Here is a 15,593-nt window from a genome sequence, read left to right as displayed (position 1 = left end):
AGGTCAGTCATCAAAGAGTTTGGACGAAGGCCCATGGTTGGTCTGGCTTGTGGTTGTACCTGCTATGCTTTCCTTGCCTTTGTTTTCTTCTTTTCAGTTCTGACCAGCTCCTTTTGAACATTTCTTCCTTGGTGAATTACGCAGTAAGAAATTTATTTAAATCCTGTGCTAACTGAACTAATCCAAAATTCAGCAGTCACATCCTCCCTTCTACCAGTCACTCCCAGCACTGTCATCTATAATTTTTCAGTCAGTCATGTGAAGTGTGAGACTTGGTGGCAAGATATGAAGTAGTCCAGCTCATGGCTCACTGTAAATTCACCTTTTGATAACATCAGTGTCCATTCTTTTCTTTAAATATTCAGTCATCCTGATTACATACAGCACTCACTGGCCTCTTCCCTGATCTGAATCACAGAGGCCCTCCTGTCTCTTTGCCAAACTAATCCTGGATCTTGGCATGGTTTCCCCAGAATTTAAATCTGCTAAGCTGGTTTTCTTCTACAAAGTTAATTACTAGAGGCAGCTATTCCGTTGGGAAATTCCAGTTATTAGGGAAGTTTCAAAAATATGGGAAACTTATGTTTCTCACACTTTCTTCCTAGGTTGGTGTTTTATTATACTGAGAAGTGTTTCAGAACATCTGAGTACATTGAAATGTAGAAGTGCCTCATTATTTTGAAAGTAAGGCATTTCATTTTTAGCCTTAGTAACCTAAAATGTCTGTTACTGTTGCACTAGAAGTGTCAATTTTTTAAAAAAAGCTATCTTTTCAGGTATTTGTTTCTAAAACAGAAATGATGGCACATGGACATGGAAAAATAAGTTGTATCTGCATTTTTGACTGTATTGTATCTACATTTGTTCTCCCTTTTTTCTAAATAGAAGAAAAATGGGGAAGAAGGAAGAATTTGAGAATAACACATTTTTCTTTTTTCTTTTTACCTTTTTAAAATTTTATTTAGAGTACTTTTACAGAGTCTAAAACTTGAAAGTAAAAACTTAAAAGTATAATCACTTTTCATTTTCTAAATTTGTGCATGAAAACTTGTACCAACCTGTATTAGATGTTGAAAAATTTCAGTAGAAATTTTCAGTGTGTCTCATTATGAATTCATTCTCTGTAGTTTATATTTATTTTTCTGACATGATGGGTCTGGGTTTATTAGTTTCTGTGAACTGGTAACTCCTAATTTTTTGCCACTATTCACTTTCAGCACTTCCTGTTTCAGCCACCCTCCAAAAATCTCTGACTGAAACCTTAGAAAGATTTAATTTCATAACTTAAAGCACCTTAGTAGCCCAAATGATCTTAATAATATTATGCAGCTATTTAAAGACTGTTGTACGCATAAAGAACGAAAGAAAAAATGCATAAAGACCTGTAGGTGAAACAGCATCAACTCCAAGGTGGCAAGGCCTAAAGGGGCTTGAATTTATCAGGGAAGAAGTCCACCACTTTTGAAAGTCAAGTGCCTCTACTTGCCCCAGATTGAAAAGCAAAAGCACACGTTGAGTCTCAGAACACAGAAACAACACAAACTGCAGTCAGAGGGTTCAAATGCACTTCTGTTGTCTTTGTCTGCCCTGAGGGGTTGGGGTATATTCTTGCTGACTTGGTGCTTTCTCTAATTATTGAGCCTGGATTGTAGTTTGGACTTTTCCATTTATAGTTTTGTTTTTGTTTTTTTTTTTACTGTTATAGCCTCTTTTGGAGGGAATTCAACTAAAGCCTTTTGAAATCAGAGCAAATTATGTTTACTGTCCACTTTCTATCTCCAGTTTTTTTAATTATCCTTTTCCAAGTACTCAGACAATTAATGGAGGCATTGTTTTTCCCATACAGTGTCTGTGTGGATTTGACTGTATCCAGTTCTGCTCATGCAAGAGCCTTGTTCTTCTGCTGAATTGAGTTTCCTGGAATCCAGTTCTTGTCTGCTGCATCTCTCAGTATCCTTCTTGGCTTTTCCTTCACTTCAAGGGTGGCGTAAACTGCTATCCTATCTTCACTTTCTTGAAGGAGATATCATGTATTCCTGTTAACAATCATGTGGGCTAGAGAAGCTGCTTGATGCTTCCAGAGCCATCAGTGGAATTCCCTCTGCTCTGGGAGGTCGGCTGCACGTGAAGTATTTAAGTGACTTCCTATCAAGTTCCTATCCCCTTCCCTCCTCGTTCTATTAGACACCCTGTGATTTTTTATAGGATATGGCTCTAGAGAGGGGAAATTTAACAATAAAACAGAACTAAAAGGGGGGAAAGACATCAACGTCTCTGTCCACTTTGATTATAATTTTGTTATCCCTTTCAAAGTGCAATTGTTTCTAAAGATATGTATTTTCTCTTCCCTACTCCCATCAGAAACATTGTATTGTATCACCCCTTACTCTGAAAGCTTTCTGTACACTTTTTTGTGTTTGGGAGAGTTGTTCTCCCATGCAGTCAAATATACATTTATATTCAGAGGAAGCTGTTCTCATACACAATCAAGTATACATCAAGCACTTTTAAATTAATCTCTGTTTCTTGGTCTTCTTTTCCCCCCCTTTTCCATACTACGCCTTTGTCCTTCATCCTTAACTGGAAACCATTTAATATATTTAATTCATGTAGGATTTCATCCCTTGCCCCAAGGAATTTCTTTGCAATTCAATTTTTTCATCCCTGATTTATTTCTCTATTTTGCCTGGTGATGTAAAAATCCCCTGTAACCATCTATTACTGTGTTTTCTAAATATCCATCTCATACTAAAAAGACCTGTTAGCTGAATATTCCATGGCTATGGAATATAACCCTACTTGCTCTGTTTCTTTTAAGGCATGTTTTAGGTCTCAGTTTTAAAATCTTTTTCACTGCTGAGGGTCAGTCAGGACACAAAAAGCAATTGTCCCAAAATCTCTGTTAACAAGATGAATTGCTCCAATCTCCTTGTGAATTAACTCTCAAGTGGTTTATCAATAGGGTTAGTAATAAACTCTAACAAACACAGAAAATTTGATAGTCTCAGAAAATGGTATAAGGCATCAGGAATGCTCTACTGAGCATTGTCAAATGTGGGTACTGAACGTGAACGGTAGAAAGGATTTAACTGTTTTGCAGTATGGTTGCTGGTGACTGAATGCAGGCTGCTTTATCTGTGATTGTGTGAACAGGGGAGCCTAGCTCAGCTCGGAAGGGGCCGTAGCTGGACACAGTGGTCCTTCCTAACCAGTCAATGGTTGCACCAGGATGATGTCTGAAACTATTCGAAACAAGTATGTTCTTAAAGCAGAGTAGATCTTCTTTCAGGTAGGATCTTTTTAGTAATCTTCCAAAGTACACCATCAGCTAAATGCAAGTAATGGAGGAAATTCTGTGACATAAGTGAATAAATTCTATGCTCAGTCTGCAGCAGAACTAGAGATCACAGCAGAGACTGGGTGCTGCAGCCAGACTGAAATTCATCAAGAGGTGCCTCCAACTTGTTTCTGTTTTCCCATGATGAGTCTTGCCAATTTCCTTGTTCCGTGGAAGAGTTCCAGATGAGTCCCTGTGGCAGCACCCTGCAAATACTGGGTCTGTCCTAGGAACTGTGGACATGTCTAAGCTCAGCTGTCATCAGTCCCTATACTGTCAGAACAGAAGACTTTGGGACCAAGTGTGATCAAATCTCCGTGATTTACCCACTCGCTAACTTCAAATGGCCCACAATGAAAGGGATTTTAGTTAAGTCACCTTCCCTTGCACTTTGGACAGGCAAAGGCACAAATAAGGGCACAAATAAGTAGCTACTCTGACTCAGTTTACAGGAGGAAACTCAATGTTAACAGAATTATGAACCAGGACCCTTAGCTTAGGCGAGGATTACAGCTTGTTTTCCACCATATCCATTAAACATGATTAAATGTCAATGCAACCAATTCAATTACTGACAGAAACACATAAATATTTCAGAATAGGACAGGCCAATGTGTGAAATGCTTTTTTGTGGCTGATCAGAATAGTGGGTGTGTTCAACACAGTGATTCTAGTGAAAAGCTAACATTAAGGCTGTCATAGTAAAAAATAATATTAGCAAGCTTGATAAACATAAAAGGATCTAACTTAATGAATAAATAAGACCATAATAGTTTAAGAACTAACCTCATCTACCTAAAGAATTCAGCACATTCTTTCTAGTTTGATGTTTCTGCCTCTAAAGGTAGATGTTAATATAAAAAACACTGTGGTTAAAACTAATTAGAAATGAGACTTTAGATTTGTAGTTTGAAAATTTTTTTTGCAGTAGATATCTCAAACAGCGGCAGAAATGGCAGAATATAGAGTGAAAACAATGCTACCTGGTATAGACCTGGTCATTTAGTTAAAGAATGTAGGTAAAAAGTATGAGATGCAAGTTTTGAATGTCCAGGACATGTAGCTTACTTGAGCCAAGGATGCTCAGAGCATTCAGAAATCTTTCTGTGTTGTAGGAATGAGGTCAACACTAAATTCAGACCAGTTTACCTAAGGCTGTGTCCAACTAAATATTAAAACTTCCCAGGATAATCTTCCAAGGCAACCTGTTTCAATATTTATTTTTCCTCATAATGAGGATTTTTTGTTTTGTTTTTTTTTCTTATGTGAAGTCAGAAATTCAGCTGTTTCAGTTTTCTTTCTTATTTTTGTCTGGATCCATCTGTTTTAGAGCTTCCTATAGATACAAAAAAATCCCATTTGGCCTCTTGAAAACCTTTCATCTCCTGGGTAAACAAGCCCTCCTTCCTCAGCCTCTCCTCCTATGCAAGTGCCACCAGCATCGTGGTGGCACTGCTGACTTACTCTAGTTTAGTGACGTTTCAAGTTTTGGCAAGGTATGAGCTAATAAATACTGAGTGGAACATCTTTATATATTGCATCTTTCAGTATTTTCATTACCAACCAGTATGATGGGATAGAGAACATGTTTGTTCATTTTTTGCCAGCAGCCCTTCGTACAAGGTTTTGGTAATGATGAATGTTTGGATTAGCAGTTTGTTAGTCAGGGATCTGAGAGTTTTACCACAGCCAAAGATGAGTTGATGATAAGATACTGACTAGAAAAGCCTGACTTTTGAAGCAATCCTTTTGTTTCATGTGATACTGGAAAAACTTCACCCGGAATATTTTAAACATTTTACTTTTAGAAAGATGGAGCTAAGGAGTCAAGAGAAATTACAAGGAGTCCAGAGAAAAGCAATTAAGATCATAGGACATCTGAAATACAAGACTTGTGTGAAAAGGTGGAAGCAGTTGTCTACATAAGATTGAGGAAAGAAGTAGTAATAGTCTGCAAATACTTTCGAGACTGCTGTAAAGAAGATGGGATCTTCATGTTCCCTTAGGAGAGAGCAAGAATTAATAAGATGAAAGCACAGCAAGAGTTAGATTAGGCATTAGGGAAAAAAGTGCTGTGAGGGGACATCCTAGAAGAGAAATTTGATAGGGAGTTTGGAGGACAACTGTATCATAAAAATCATTGAGAATAGGCTAAATATGCATCTGAAAAGCACGTTTATGCTCTTATCCTGATAAGAAGAAAAATGGAGTATCTCTTGTGGTCCAGGCATATATTCATTATGCCTATTGGAGATGAACTGTGTGTGTTTGTTCCCTGTTTCATTATTTAATATATAAAGCACTGCCACTGCTTATGATTTTTTACTGTATCTACAGATGTATATGATTACTGTGATTAAATATTTTCACTTGGCTTTGGAGAAATAAGCACTTATGTTAATTTATTCTGCGTTCTTCAATAAGCTTTTGGCTTTTGTGGCAAAAGATGTCAGCAGTCAAGCTCTCCCTAAAAGCTTTCCCTATTTTGTTGGATACATCTAAATTCCACATAGTCATGCTGAATATTATTAATCACTCTTGACTCAGCCAAAATGTTTTTAAAGCAGTCAGGGAATATGGTGGTTTTTTGCTGCTGAGCAGCTGGTTTTTAATTGCAAAGAATTCTGTGCAGTTTCTCACACACTGTCCTTATGAAAACTTGGACAACAACTGTCTTGATCTCATTGCATTAATGTGTGTGACTTGAACTTTTCCGTAAGTGCATTATTGGGGAGTTTAGACTGGATCAGAGCAAAGGTCATTTGTTATTGGTTATCTCATATGCTTTTCCTACTTAATATAAAAAGAAGTCAATGTATCATTCTTAAATGTTCTGTACTGTGAGATTCAGAGTAGGAAAACTAAAACCATTGCTGACCTTACAAGCTTTGTTAAACATTTTACATCTAGTGTTTGACAACAAATCCTGATGCTCTTACTGGTCTTCTAGGAATGCAGCATAATTCTAGCCCACAGTGAAGTCCTAGTAAATGTTCCAATCACCCCAGACCAAGTTTGTTTTTGCATGATGATCTCTTCATTTGCTTGAGGTTTCCTTTCTTTCTTCCCTCCCATGATTTATCATCCAAACATTCATAATCTCCAGAGGCACTGCAAAACACATTCCCATAAAAATCTTAAATCTCTAAAAGCTAAAAAAAAAAAAAGCTAAAAAAAAAAAAAAAAAAGAAGAAGAAGAAAAAAATTAAACCCCCCATAAAACTAGCCTTGTTTCTCACTGAATGGCTTGAATAAAGTCTTTTGTCACGTCCATAGTAAAGTCTTAAAAGTCCAGGATTGCAATCAGACTCTGTCATAAACAGGAGCATTGCCTTTTTGGCTGATTTCTACTATAAAACCAAAGGGTTCATTAATCTCATGTAGCGCTGTAGTGAGGGAAAAAAAAAGGAAAGAAAAGAGTAGGCAAGCTGTGATAAGGTAGCCTTAATGATTTTGGGAGGTTTATTGGCTGTACATCTTTGGTCAGTCTCAAGCCACACTAGTTCTCTCAGTGAAGCTTTTCTTTTCTAAAAATAATGGTACCGCAGATTACAATTACACAGTAGAGTCATTCAACAACGCTTCAATTCCTTATTTCTTTAACACACCAGAAATAAAAAAAAAGGCTTTTGGTCTACAGAGGTATGGTAAAAGTCTTTTACTTGAAAGTACTTCATCATATCAGTTTTTCTAAAGTGATGCCACTCATGTCTTTAATTTGATGGAGGCAGCAAGTTTTAGGCCAAGAGGCTCTTGTCTTGTTACACAGTCATTGGTCATCAAACATCTTATGTATAGAAACCATTGTAGGCCTTAGCTGTGATCCTGAGGGCATGTCTTGGGGTAAGAAGTATTTAATGTTTGTAACTTTTAGATAAGATCATGTGAGCAAGCTGTACAATAGATACAGGTTCAAATGAATGCAGTTCTTACCAGGTCTTTGGATGCACTGGTCATCTTCTGAATAAACGCCATACTGCAATGTGATCTTGGCTGTCTGCCACAGGGAAGGCTGCCTGTTAGAGATGTCCTGGTTTAAATACAGAAATGCAGCCTGGGTACCAGGGTGAGGTTCATGTGCAACAACAGGGCATGCATTGCTTTTCTCTTTCTGTAGACTAAAACAGCCTCTATTGTTTACTGATGTAAATTTTCCCATCATGATGAATGGTAACTGGACTCAGCTGTTTGTAATTTTGCTGGAGCAATTTTTAGACTATCCCTTCTACATTCCTATTTTCCAAATGAGCTGGTGAAAGCAGCAAGGAACATTTTACATCTATGCACAGACATTCACCCTGTCAACTGGTTTTTCAGAATCCTTTATATTCTGTTCAGTGAGTGTTGGGGTTTGACCTTGACTAAATACCAGGCACTTCTTCTCTCTCTTGCTGAAGATGTGCAGGAGAGGGGAAGAAAAAAACCTGTAAAAATAAACACTAATCTCAGAAGTTAAATTAGATAGGACACTAGTAGGAGGATGCACAAAAGAAAAGGGCAGACAGGCTCCAAACTTAAAGTTCCAAAGTGATTTAATTACTAACAGAGTTGGAGAATAAATGAGAGGTAAAAATAAGCTTTTCATACACCATTTTGTTTACTCACCCCCTCCCTCTTAAGACAGCATTTTCTACTCACCCCCGCTCCCCCTTTCTAACCAACAGCTCGGGTAGGGGGGCAGGGCATGGGATATTTTTCAGTCCATAGAGCAGGTCTATAAAACTATTCATCACCACTATTCTTCTACCACAAATACTCTTTATTTCTACTTACATTTCTCTCTCTCTTGACAATTTCTCCACTCTCACCCCCTCTCTCTTAAGAAGCAGTCTCTCCGCTCACCCCCCTTCCCTCTTTCCAAACCACCAGCATGGGCAGGGGCAGGGTAAGGGGTTTGTTCTCTGGTCAGTCTATCAGGGAGAGGAGTCTTCTACTTAGCCATGTACTACTACTCGCTACCCTCCCATGAGAGACAGTCCTCTGGGAACTTCTTTGGCATGGGTCCAATCTCATGAGCAACATCCCGCTCGAATTCTGCTGCAACATGAGTCTCTTTGTCCATACAGTGCTGTGCAGACTCTCCTGAGCTGAGGCCGGGCTGCTTCCATGCCAGGAGCAAGGCCTTTCTCTCCTTTGCAAGGCCTTTACAGTTTTAACTCTTAGATGAGACTCCCACTGGATCACAGCTTCTTCCAGGCATTCACCTGCTCCTCTGGTGTGGGCTGTGGGTGAACTTCTGCATTCTTGTGGACTCCATGGGTTGCAGGGGGACCTCCTGCTCCCGCCATGGTCTTCACCATGGCTAGCAGAGGGTTTTCAGCTCCGGCACCTGGAGCACCTCCTCCCCCACCTTCTTCACTGACCTTGGTGTCTCCATGTTGTTTTCCCTTCATATATTTTTACCTCCTCCTCCTCTAACTACAAAGAAGTGCGTGACTACCTTGTTTTGATTTTTTCTTAAATATGTTTTCACAGAGGTATAACTAACACCTCCAATTGGCCCAAACTTGGCCGGCAGCATGTCTATCACTTTCAGAGCCATCAGAGATTGGACTTGGTGGAAAACTTCTAGAACTTTTACTCAGGACACACAGGAGCCATCTTTGTGCCACTCCCCACCCCTCAGGCACTTCCTCAGGCCTACTACAACAGCTTCTGAGGGGTTTAAATTTCTCTTAGATGTTAAAGATATCTTGCTGATGTATGGGCCAATCAAAACCACCACAGTGAGTAAGCATCTTCTCCCACTGAAACTTCATTTTATAGTACTATTGTGAGAAATTACTGTGTTGTCCTTTCTAGTGGGTTTTGTTTCCCATATTTTAAGTTGGTTTTATGTGAGTTGTTTCTTAAATTTTTTTTTAAATTTACATTGCAATGGGTTCCTTTTGTGAACAGCCAGCTTATTTACTGGAGCTTCAGCATCCAGGGGTTGCAGGAGTTACCTCATGGAAGAGGCTCTCATAACAAAAGGTCTTAAGCAAAACTAGAGAAATCAAATTCCTACATAATATTTTTGCAGGTTCACAAGGGAGGACGGGCCTAAGACTTTAGAACATATTCACAAAAGCTACTGAGAAATTAAGGAACCTTGTAAAACTGCTTTCAGTCATCTTACAAGTAAAATTAATCTATGAATAATGTAGATACTAAAATATCAGTTATGTGTTCACATGGACCCTTTAGTGACAACAGTAAGGGAATTGACTAATGTTGCAGTCATTACATGATGGGGAAGTTGGCCCACAGCCCAACCCAGCAATGTTAAACACCATATTTCTTCTAGCAAAGTAATTTCTGATTGCAGTATCTATTTGCAGCTCAAGTAGCTCAATGTGGGAGACTTGGACTAGCTCAGAAAGGGCTGTGTTTTCATAGTGTAATTGTGTCTCTTGATGAAGTTGGACATCAGAAATCAAATATGCCTTTTGAACAAAAGGCATCATATTTCCAGTGGTAGTTTTGACTCAGAATATTTTAACCCAAGACAAATTTGAGTTTTAGACATTCTTGAGATGCTAAACCACTTCAAATCAGGATTTAGGTTGGTTTCTGTCTGCATATCCTTGAAGACATTAATGTTGCAAATTTTCTAGATCTCACTCTCTTTCCTATGGGCTTCAATAAATTGAATTTAATTTTTCTAATTGTATCAATTTATTTAATACCTAATGTCTATTTTAAATACCACTGATAAACAAAAAATAAGCTAAAATACAAATGAATGCATGAATGAAAGAAGGTTCTGGGACAATATGAACTCTCAGAAATCAGTAATAGACACAGGTTTCTAATTCTTTGAGATCCACAGCACAAAACTACACAATAACTGTGTAACAGTCACACTTTAATATAACCCTCACACTGTGAGCTCCCATCTTGAAAAATGTGGAAAGAAAGAATTACTATTGTGGACCTCCATCATGCCTAGTACTACCTTGCTGAAATTGAACAATCTATTCTTTTTAAAAACCATCCTAGTGGCCTGGACTGCTTCCAGGTCAATGACAACCATGGGAGGTCTGTATTCAAAATTAGCTGTCATGGAAGTGTTTCTAGATGTAATAGTGGGAAGGCCACCTCAACATTTGTTGTGACTAAAACTTCCAGCTGTAGCCTATAATCTCATGAGAACTTGTTTTTCTTTCTCCAGTAACATAAAGCAGGCACGTTTATGGGAAGATAAAGAAAACTCCTAGAAAAGCTCATCTAGCTCATTTATGAATGCACCAGGAAGCAATGGGTTGACTCAGCCCATTCTTGAGGTTTTAGCAAGAAATAGACATCCCCAAATTAGATTCTGCATTTGAACTTACCAAGAATACTGAGTTTATTTAAATTTATTTTGAATTAAGGGTTAACACACAATGTATATTGCCTTGGAATAGAGCCCTCTAATCTGTTTACATTGCTCTATGTACACAGTTGTGATGAGCAAATCACTGCAGTAAGTTTTTCTGTGTGATAATGCGGTTTATCAGGCTATGCTGAAACTATGAAATTATAGGATTGTTAGGAGAAGCCTGGCTAATATGTTTTCTTCTGTAATAGCATGCCATAGCCACAAACTATGTTAGTGATAAGAAAAAAAGGCAACCCATGTTGTCAGATTCTCTATCTTATTTACCCAAGGTTGCATACAGAGTAACTGTACAGAAAACAAGATAATGTATTTATATTCTGTTTTAACTTGAGTCAGAAACACCTCTTCAGAATGGATTATATATATATTTCATGACAGCATCATACCTTGGGGTTTTTTTGTTGTTGTTGTTGGATTGTAGAGATGTAGGGTTTTTTCTTAAATTCTGTTTTTGCCTAGTAGGGAGTCAATATTTATAACCCACCCTCTTTGAGAACAATTTTTAAATATTTCAATACCAAGAGAGAACTTGTTTCCAGATTCACTTTCAGGCTGGAGTCAAGAAATTGAAGCAATGAGAGTTTAAAAAGCAAAGCAAAGAGGAGCCAGAAGAAAAAACTTGTTCAGTTGTTGAATTTCTCACTAGGAAGCTCTTTCTGTAAAACCTGTCTCTCTGTAAAACCAATTAGTCAGTGACACCAGACAGAGCAAGAGGTTTCTACACCAAGAAAGGGAGAAATTAAATAATGAGGAAGGTAATACTGGAAAACACAAATATGGATAATGAGTTACAAATATTAACAGTCTTGCACGATTAACTATTTTTGGTGAAATTTCTCATATAATTGTTCCCTTTTCCAGGGACCGAGCTCCCTTCATCTTCACATCAGAAATGGAGTATTTCATAACAGAGGGCGGAAAAAACCCACAGCGTTTTCAGGAATTTGTGGAGCTTTGTTGTCGAGCTTATAACATAGTCAGGAAACAGAGCCAGCTACTCCTGAACCTGCTAGAGATGGTAATGATGAAACGATGCTCAACGATGAAACAAAAATATTAATTTTCTCCGGGGTTCTCTTCCCTTTTACCACTTCTCTTCTGCCTCTACTAGCACTGTGATTTGTGGAGGTATCAGGTGCACAGCTGAAAATGCTGGTGCTGCACTTCTTGTGCAAAGAAGCTGTCCACTTTCCATACTAATTTCTGGGAAAAGGAAAGCTAAGCTGCTTGGTTTTTTTTCCATTTTATAATGCATTAACTTTTAAAAAATAACAGAAAACTGCAAAAGAAGCTAGGTAAAAGTTTCACATTCAGGAATTTCACTCAGCCCTTTTTCTAGGTCTAGGAGAAATCATTTACCATTCCTGCTCGTGGTTACAGGACAAAGTAAGCTAAACATTTCACTGGGTGGGGGATTTCTCAGTACTTAGCAGCTCTGCACTACAACGATGCCATTAGAATGGCAGGGTTCGCACATTTGCACAGTCCCTTATTAGGACAGCAAACACAGGAAAGAAGAAGCACTGCCCATATTGACACGGGTTTAAAAATTCTTTTGTATAGGTTTTTAAGACCTCTAGGAGTTTTTATCCTTTAGTATTCCTACTGATTCATGTGCTGTGGCAAATTCCGTATCTGATTTATGCCTCTATTTACTTGCTTGTGAAAGGGTAATGATTTTCCCCTTCATGGGTACAATAAGAATATTACATTAACTAATATTTGCTAAAATGCTTGGCTAAGATATCAATCCAAAATTTATATGCGGGGCCCCATGACCTAGGGCACTGGTCTGTGCATGAAAAATTCTACATGGCCTTATAAAAAGAACTCCTCCTGAGACTGGGGTACAGCCAAAAAGTTGCTCTGAAAACACTACTTTATCATCTCCAATTTATACAATGGGGGAGGGTGAGAGAAATGGAAGGAATCTCTCATTGTGCCTCTTCCATCTTGTCTGTGGATTCTCATGCAGTGACTCAGTGAGAGAATCCCTAATATGGAGCAGGAAGGATTGCTCCAGATCTCTTAACCTTGCTGCTAAGTAGTCATAAAGGTGCAACAAAGCAGATTCCCATCATAAAGCGCAATTTTATAGAATTACTACCATTATGGAATTACTACCAATTAATTCCATCATAGAATTACTACCAATTCCACTACTGGAAGTAGTACAGTGAAGTTGTAGGAGATCCTATCCAAGTTAAAGAGCCTCTGGAGAACTCAGGAGTACCCTTGTTCTCCCATCCACAGCAGTAATCCCTGAATTTCTGAAAAGGTTGCCTAAAACTGCATGGTGCAAATAAAGCCCCTTCTTCTGCCTGTCTCCTTGTCCCCAGAGCAGTCCCTCTTTTGGCAAGCAGCAGAGATAATGATGTTTGATTACTCTGGGGTAATAGAGAGAGTGTGTTAGGAAAATGCTCCTGGCAGGAGCTCTGAAATAACCAGCTATCTCTGCCTGGATATAGCTCAGGTTTGTCTATATTCAGGACATGCTGCACCTTTTGTTTCTGCTGATCTTGTAGCAGATGTAATGGAGATGAGCTAAAAGTCAGCATCCAGACATGTCTTAATATTTGTCAGTAGGCTGCAGCTCAGTCAGTTGTGTTGCAGTTTGTAATTGAAAAATAACTAGTAGCATACTCATACCCCATCAATGAGCTCTTCATAGAAAAAGGAATTAGAGAAGCCCAGTTTGGAAACACCTGGCTTTTGCCAATAATGCTTGGAAGGGTGAGTCTGTTTCTGCACTTGAAGTGGGGTGTTGGTCAGAATCGGTAAATGTCAAAATGTTTTAGTTCCATGGGTTATTTGTGGAAAAAAAAAATAGGCTGTGAAATTCCACTTTGAATTAATTTGCGTACAGAATTTCAGACATTATCATGCAGGGATAAGGTTAACTAACCACTGCATATTTGATAGTCTAAGATTTCTTTCACTGTATGGGAATCTGTATCATTAATTCTACTCCCACATTCTATTTTCTCAGATGCTATTTGTAAAGCATGGTTAAAAAAAATTAGCAATAAGACTATTTCTAAAAAACAGAGTAGTTTACAGGAGTAGTAAACTGCACCCTGGCTGATCAGCAACAATTAGTAGTTTCTAGCAAACCTGATTATAACAAATTGAGGGATTTTTGGCCTAGTTTTGGAATTAATGTTATTTCTTGGTTGTGAGCAGCATGTTTGTAAAGCTGTACAGATGTTTGCTACTGGGAGTAAGAAATAATCCATGAAGTTTCCATCACTTTGAAAAGCAGAAACATCTGTGGGAGACCTGAGATTCTGCTGGCAGAGTTCATCTGTGTAAACGTCTGTAGTTCATCAGTTTTGTTCTCAGTAAAGATTTTATGTGAACAATTATAAATAGGGTGATGGCAGGACACAAACACCTTCTGACTAGTTTGAAGAAATGCACACTCCATTATTGTTATAAAGATTTTATCATGTCGAAAGTTATTAAAAGAGACTTAGAGATGACAGTAATTTATCTACGTGCCTCCACTGTGATCAGAAACAGATCAACTTGATAGTATAAAACAGGAAACCTGCACCTGGATAGAACAGAACTAAACTCAGAAATACTGTGTCCCCATAAAAATCATTTTACCCCTTCTAAATTCAGAAACAACAGTTGGGAAAAGAGATTCAAGAAATGCCTCCCTTTTGGAGGTCTAACCAATGGAAATGCCAGGACTATTCCTCTTCCATGGGATGGTGTGCTGAGCATCATGGGTCAGCTCTGAGTCCAGGCCTGAGGAGAGTGTAGCGAGCTCCACTCAGTGGGTCAGGAGGTCTGGGAGGGCCAAGTGGGGTAGGTCAAGCCATATGGGTGGCCAAACAAAAGGAGCAATGCACGCACTTGAACTTAGGCATCCAAGTGACATTTGAGTTGCCTGATGGGACCTGGAGTTGTTTTCATGACAATTGTTCCACGTCTTGTCTAATTAACATCCAGTATCAGTAGCCACAGTGTTGAGATGCCTCCTCCGTCAGGGAACTAGGAACATAAAAAATATGCTGTATGGAGCAAAAGGGGTGAAGGAGGATAACAAGCCTCTAGGATCCCCCTGCAGCCAGGTAAAGATTTTCTTTTCTGGCTGGGTTTTTTTGCTTCAACAAATGGTTTTCCACCTTTAATAGTGCAGAAAACTTTAAAAAATCTTGGCTTTTAGTTGCATTAAGATTGTGATTATATCTCGTATCATTCCCTTTTCTAGTGAAGGGCAAGGAGCTTAATTTTCCTAAGCAGCTAGCTTTTTTTTTTTTAATTTTATTTAAAGGGGGCAGGAGTTATCATCTTTTATAAATGGGTTGAAGCTACATTGATAAATAACGCTGTGTGTCCTTCACTGCTGAATATTGTTATTGTCCCTGCTGTCAATCATCTTAAATTCACCTCACTGGACTTTCTGCCTCTCTGTTCCTTGCCAGCCAAAACTCTGTGGAGACAGCAATCTAAATGTCCAGTGGTAGCTTAGAATGGGGCTGAGCAAGATTTTCATCATAATGCAAAAAAAAGTACAAATATTGAGAATGTTTGAAGGAATAACCTTAAAATAAAATCAGTGCTTCCTTTTTTCTTTTCTGTTACTTGAAAAACTCAGTGGGTCTTTCTGTCTGAGCTAGACATAAATATCAATGAAGAATACACAGCAGTAACTGCAAATTCAGATACTTTTCCTTCTGAGCAATGTGAAGGACTGATGTATTCTCCATTACATTAGACACACAAAAAAAGCATCACTCCCAACTTGCTGTGATTGTTAAGAACAATCAGTAGGTTTTGAAATGAGTGAATGTTATTGTTGTTGTTGACATTTGAAAATGCCTGGAGAGAGCTGTATGGGCAATTAGACACATTCAGCTGTCTAATCTCCTCAAATTTTTA

General features: G+C 38.4%; 1 protein-coding gene across 1 annotated transcript in view; it reads left to right on the top strand.

Annotated features, from left to right (window-relative positions):
* PIK3C2G (phosphatidylinositol-4-phosphate 3-kinase catalytic subunit type 2 gamma) overlaps window positions 1–15,593 on the top strand; it is a 218,246-nt gene that overhangs the window by 145,191 nt on the left and 57,462 nt on the right. Inside the window, 1 exon segment of the mRNA XM_085049213.1 lies at window positions 11,562–11,718. Coding sequence (XP_084905339.1) covers window positions 11,562–11,718 — 157 coding nt within the window.

The sequence above is a fragment of the Lichenostomus cassidix genome, chromosome 1Aa, assembly GCF_008360975.1.
Source record: "Lichenostomus cassidix isolate B80296 chromosome 1Aa, HeHo_3.0, whole genome shotgun sequence".
Classification (NCBI taxonomy): domain Eukaryota; kingdom Metazoa; phylum Chordata; class Aves; order Passeriformes; family Meliphagidae; genus Lichenostomus; species Lichenostomus cassidix.
This window is presented reverse-complemented; position numbering and strand designations above follow the sequence as displayed.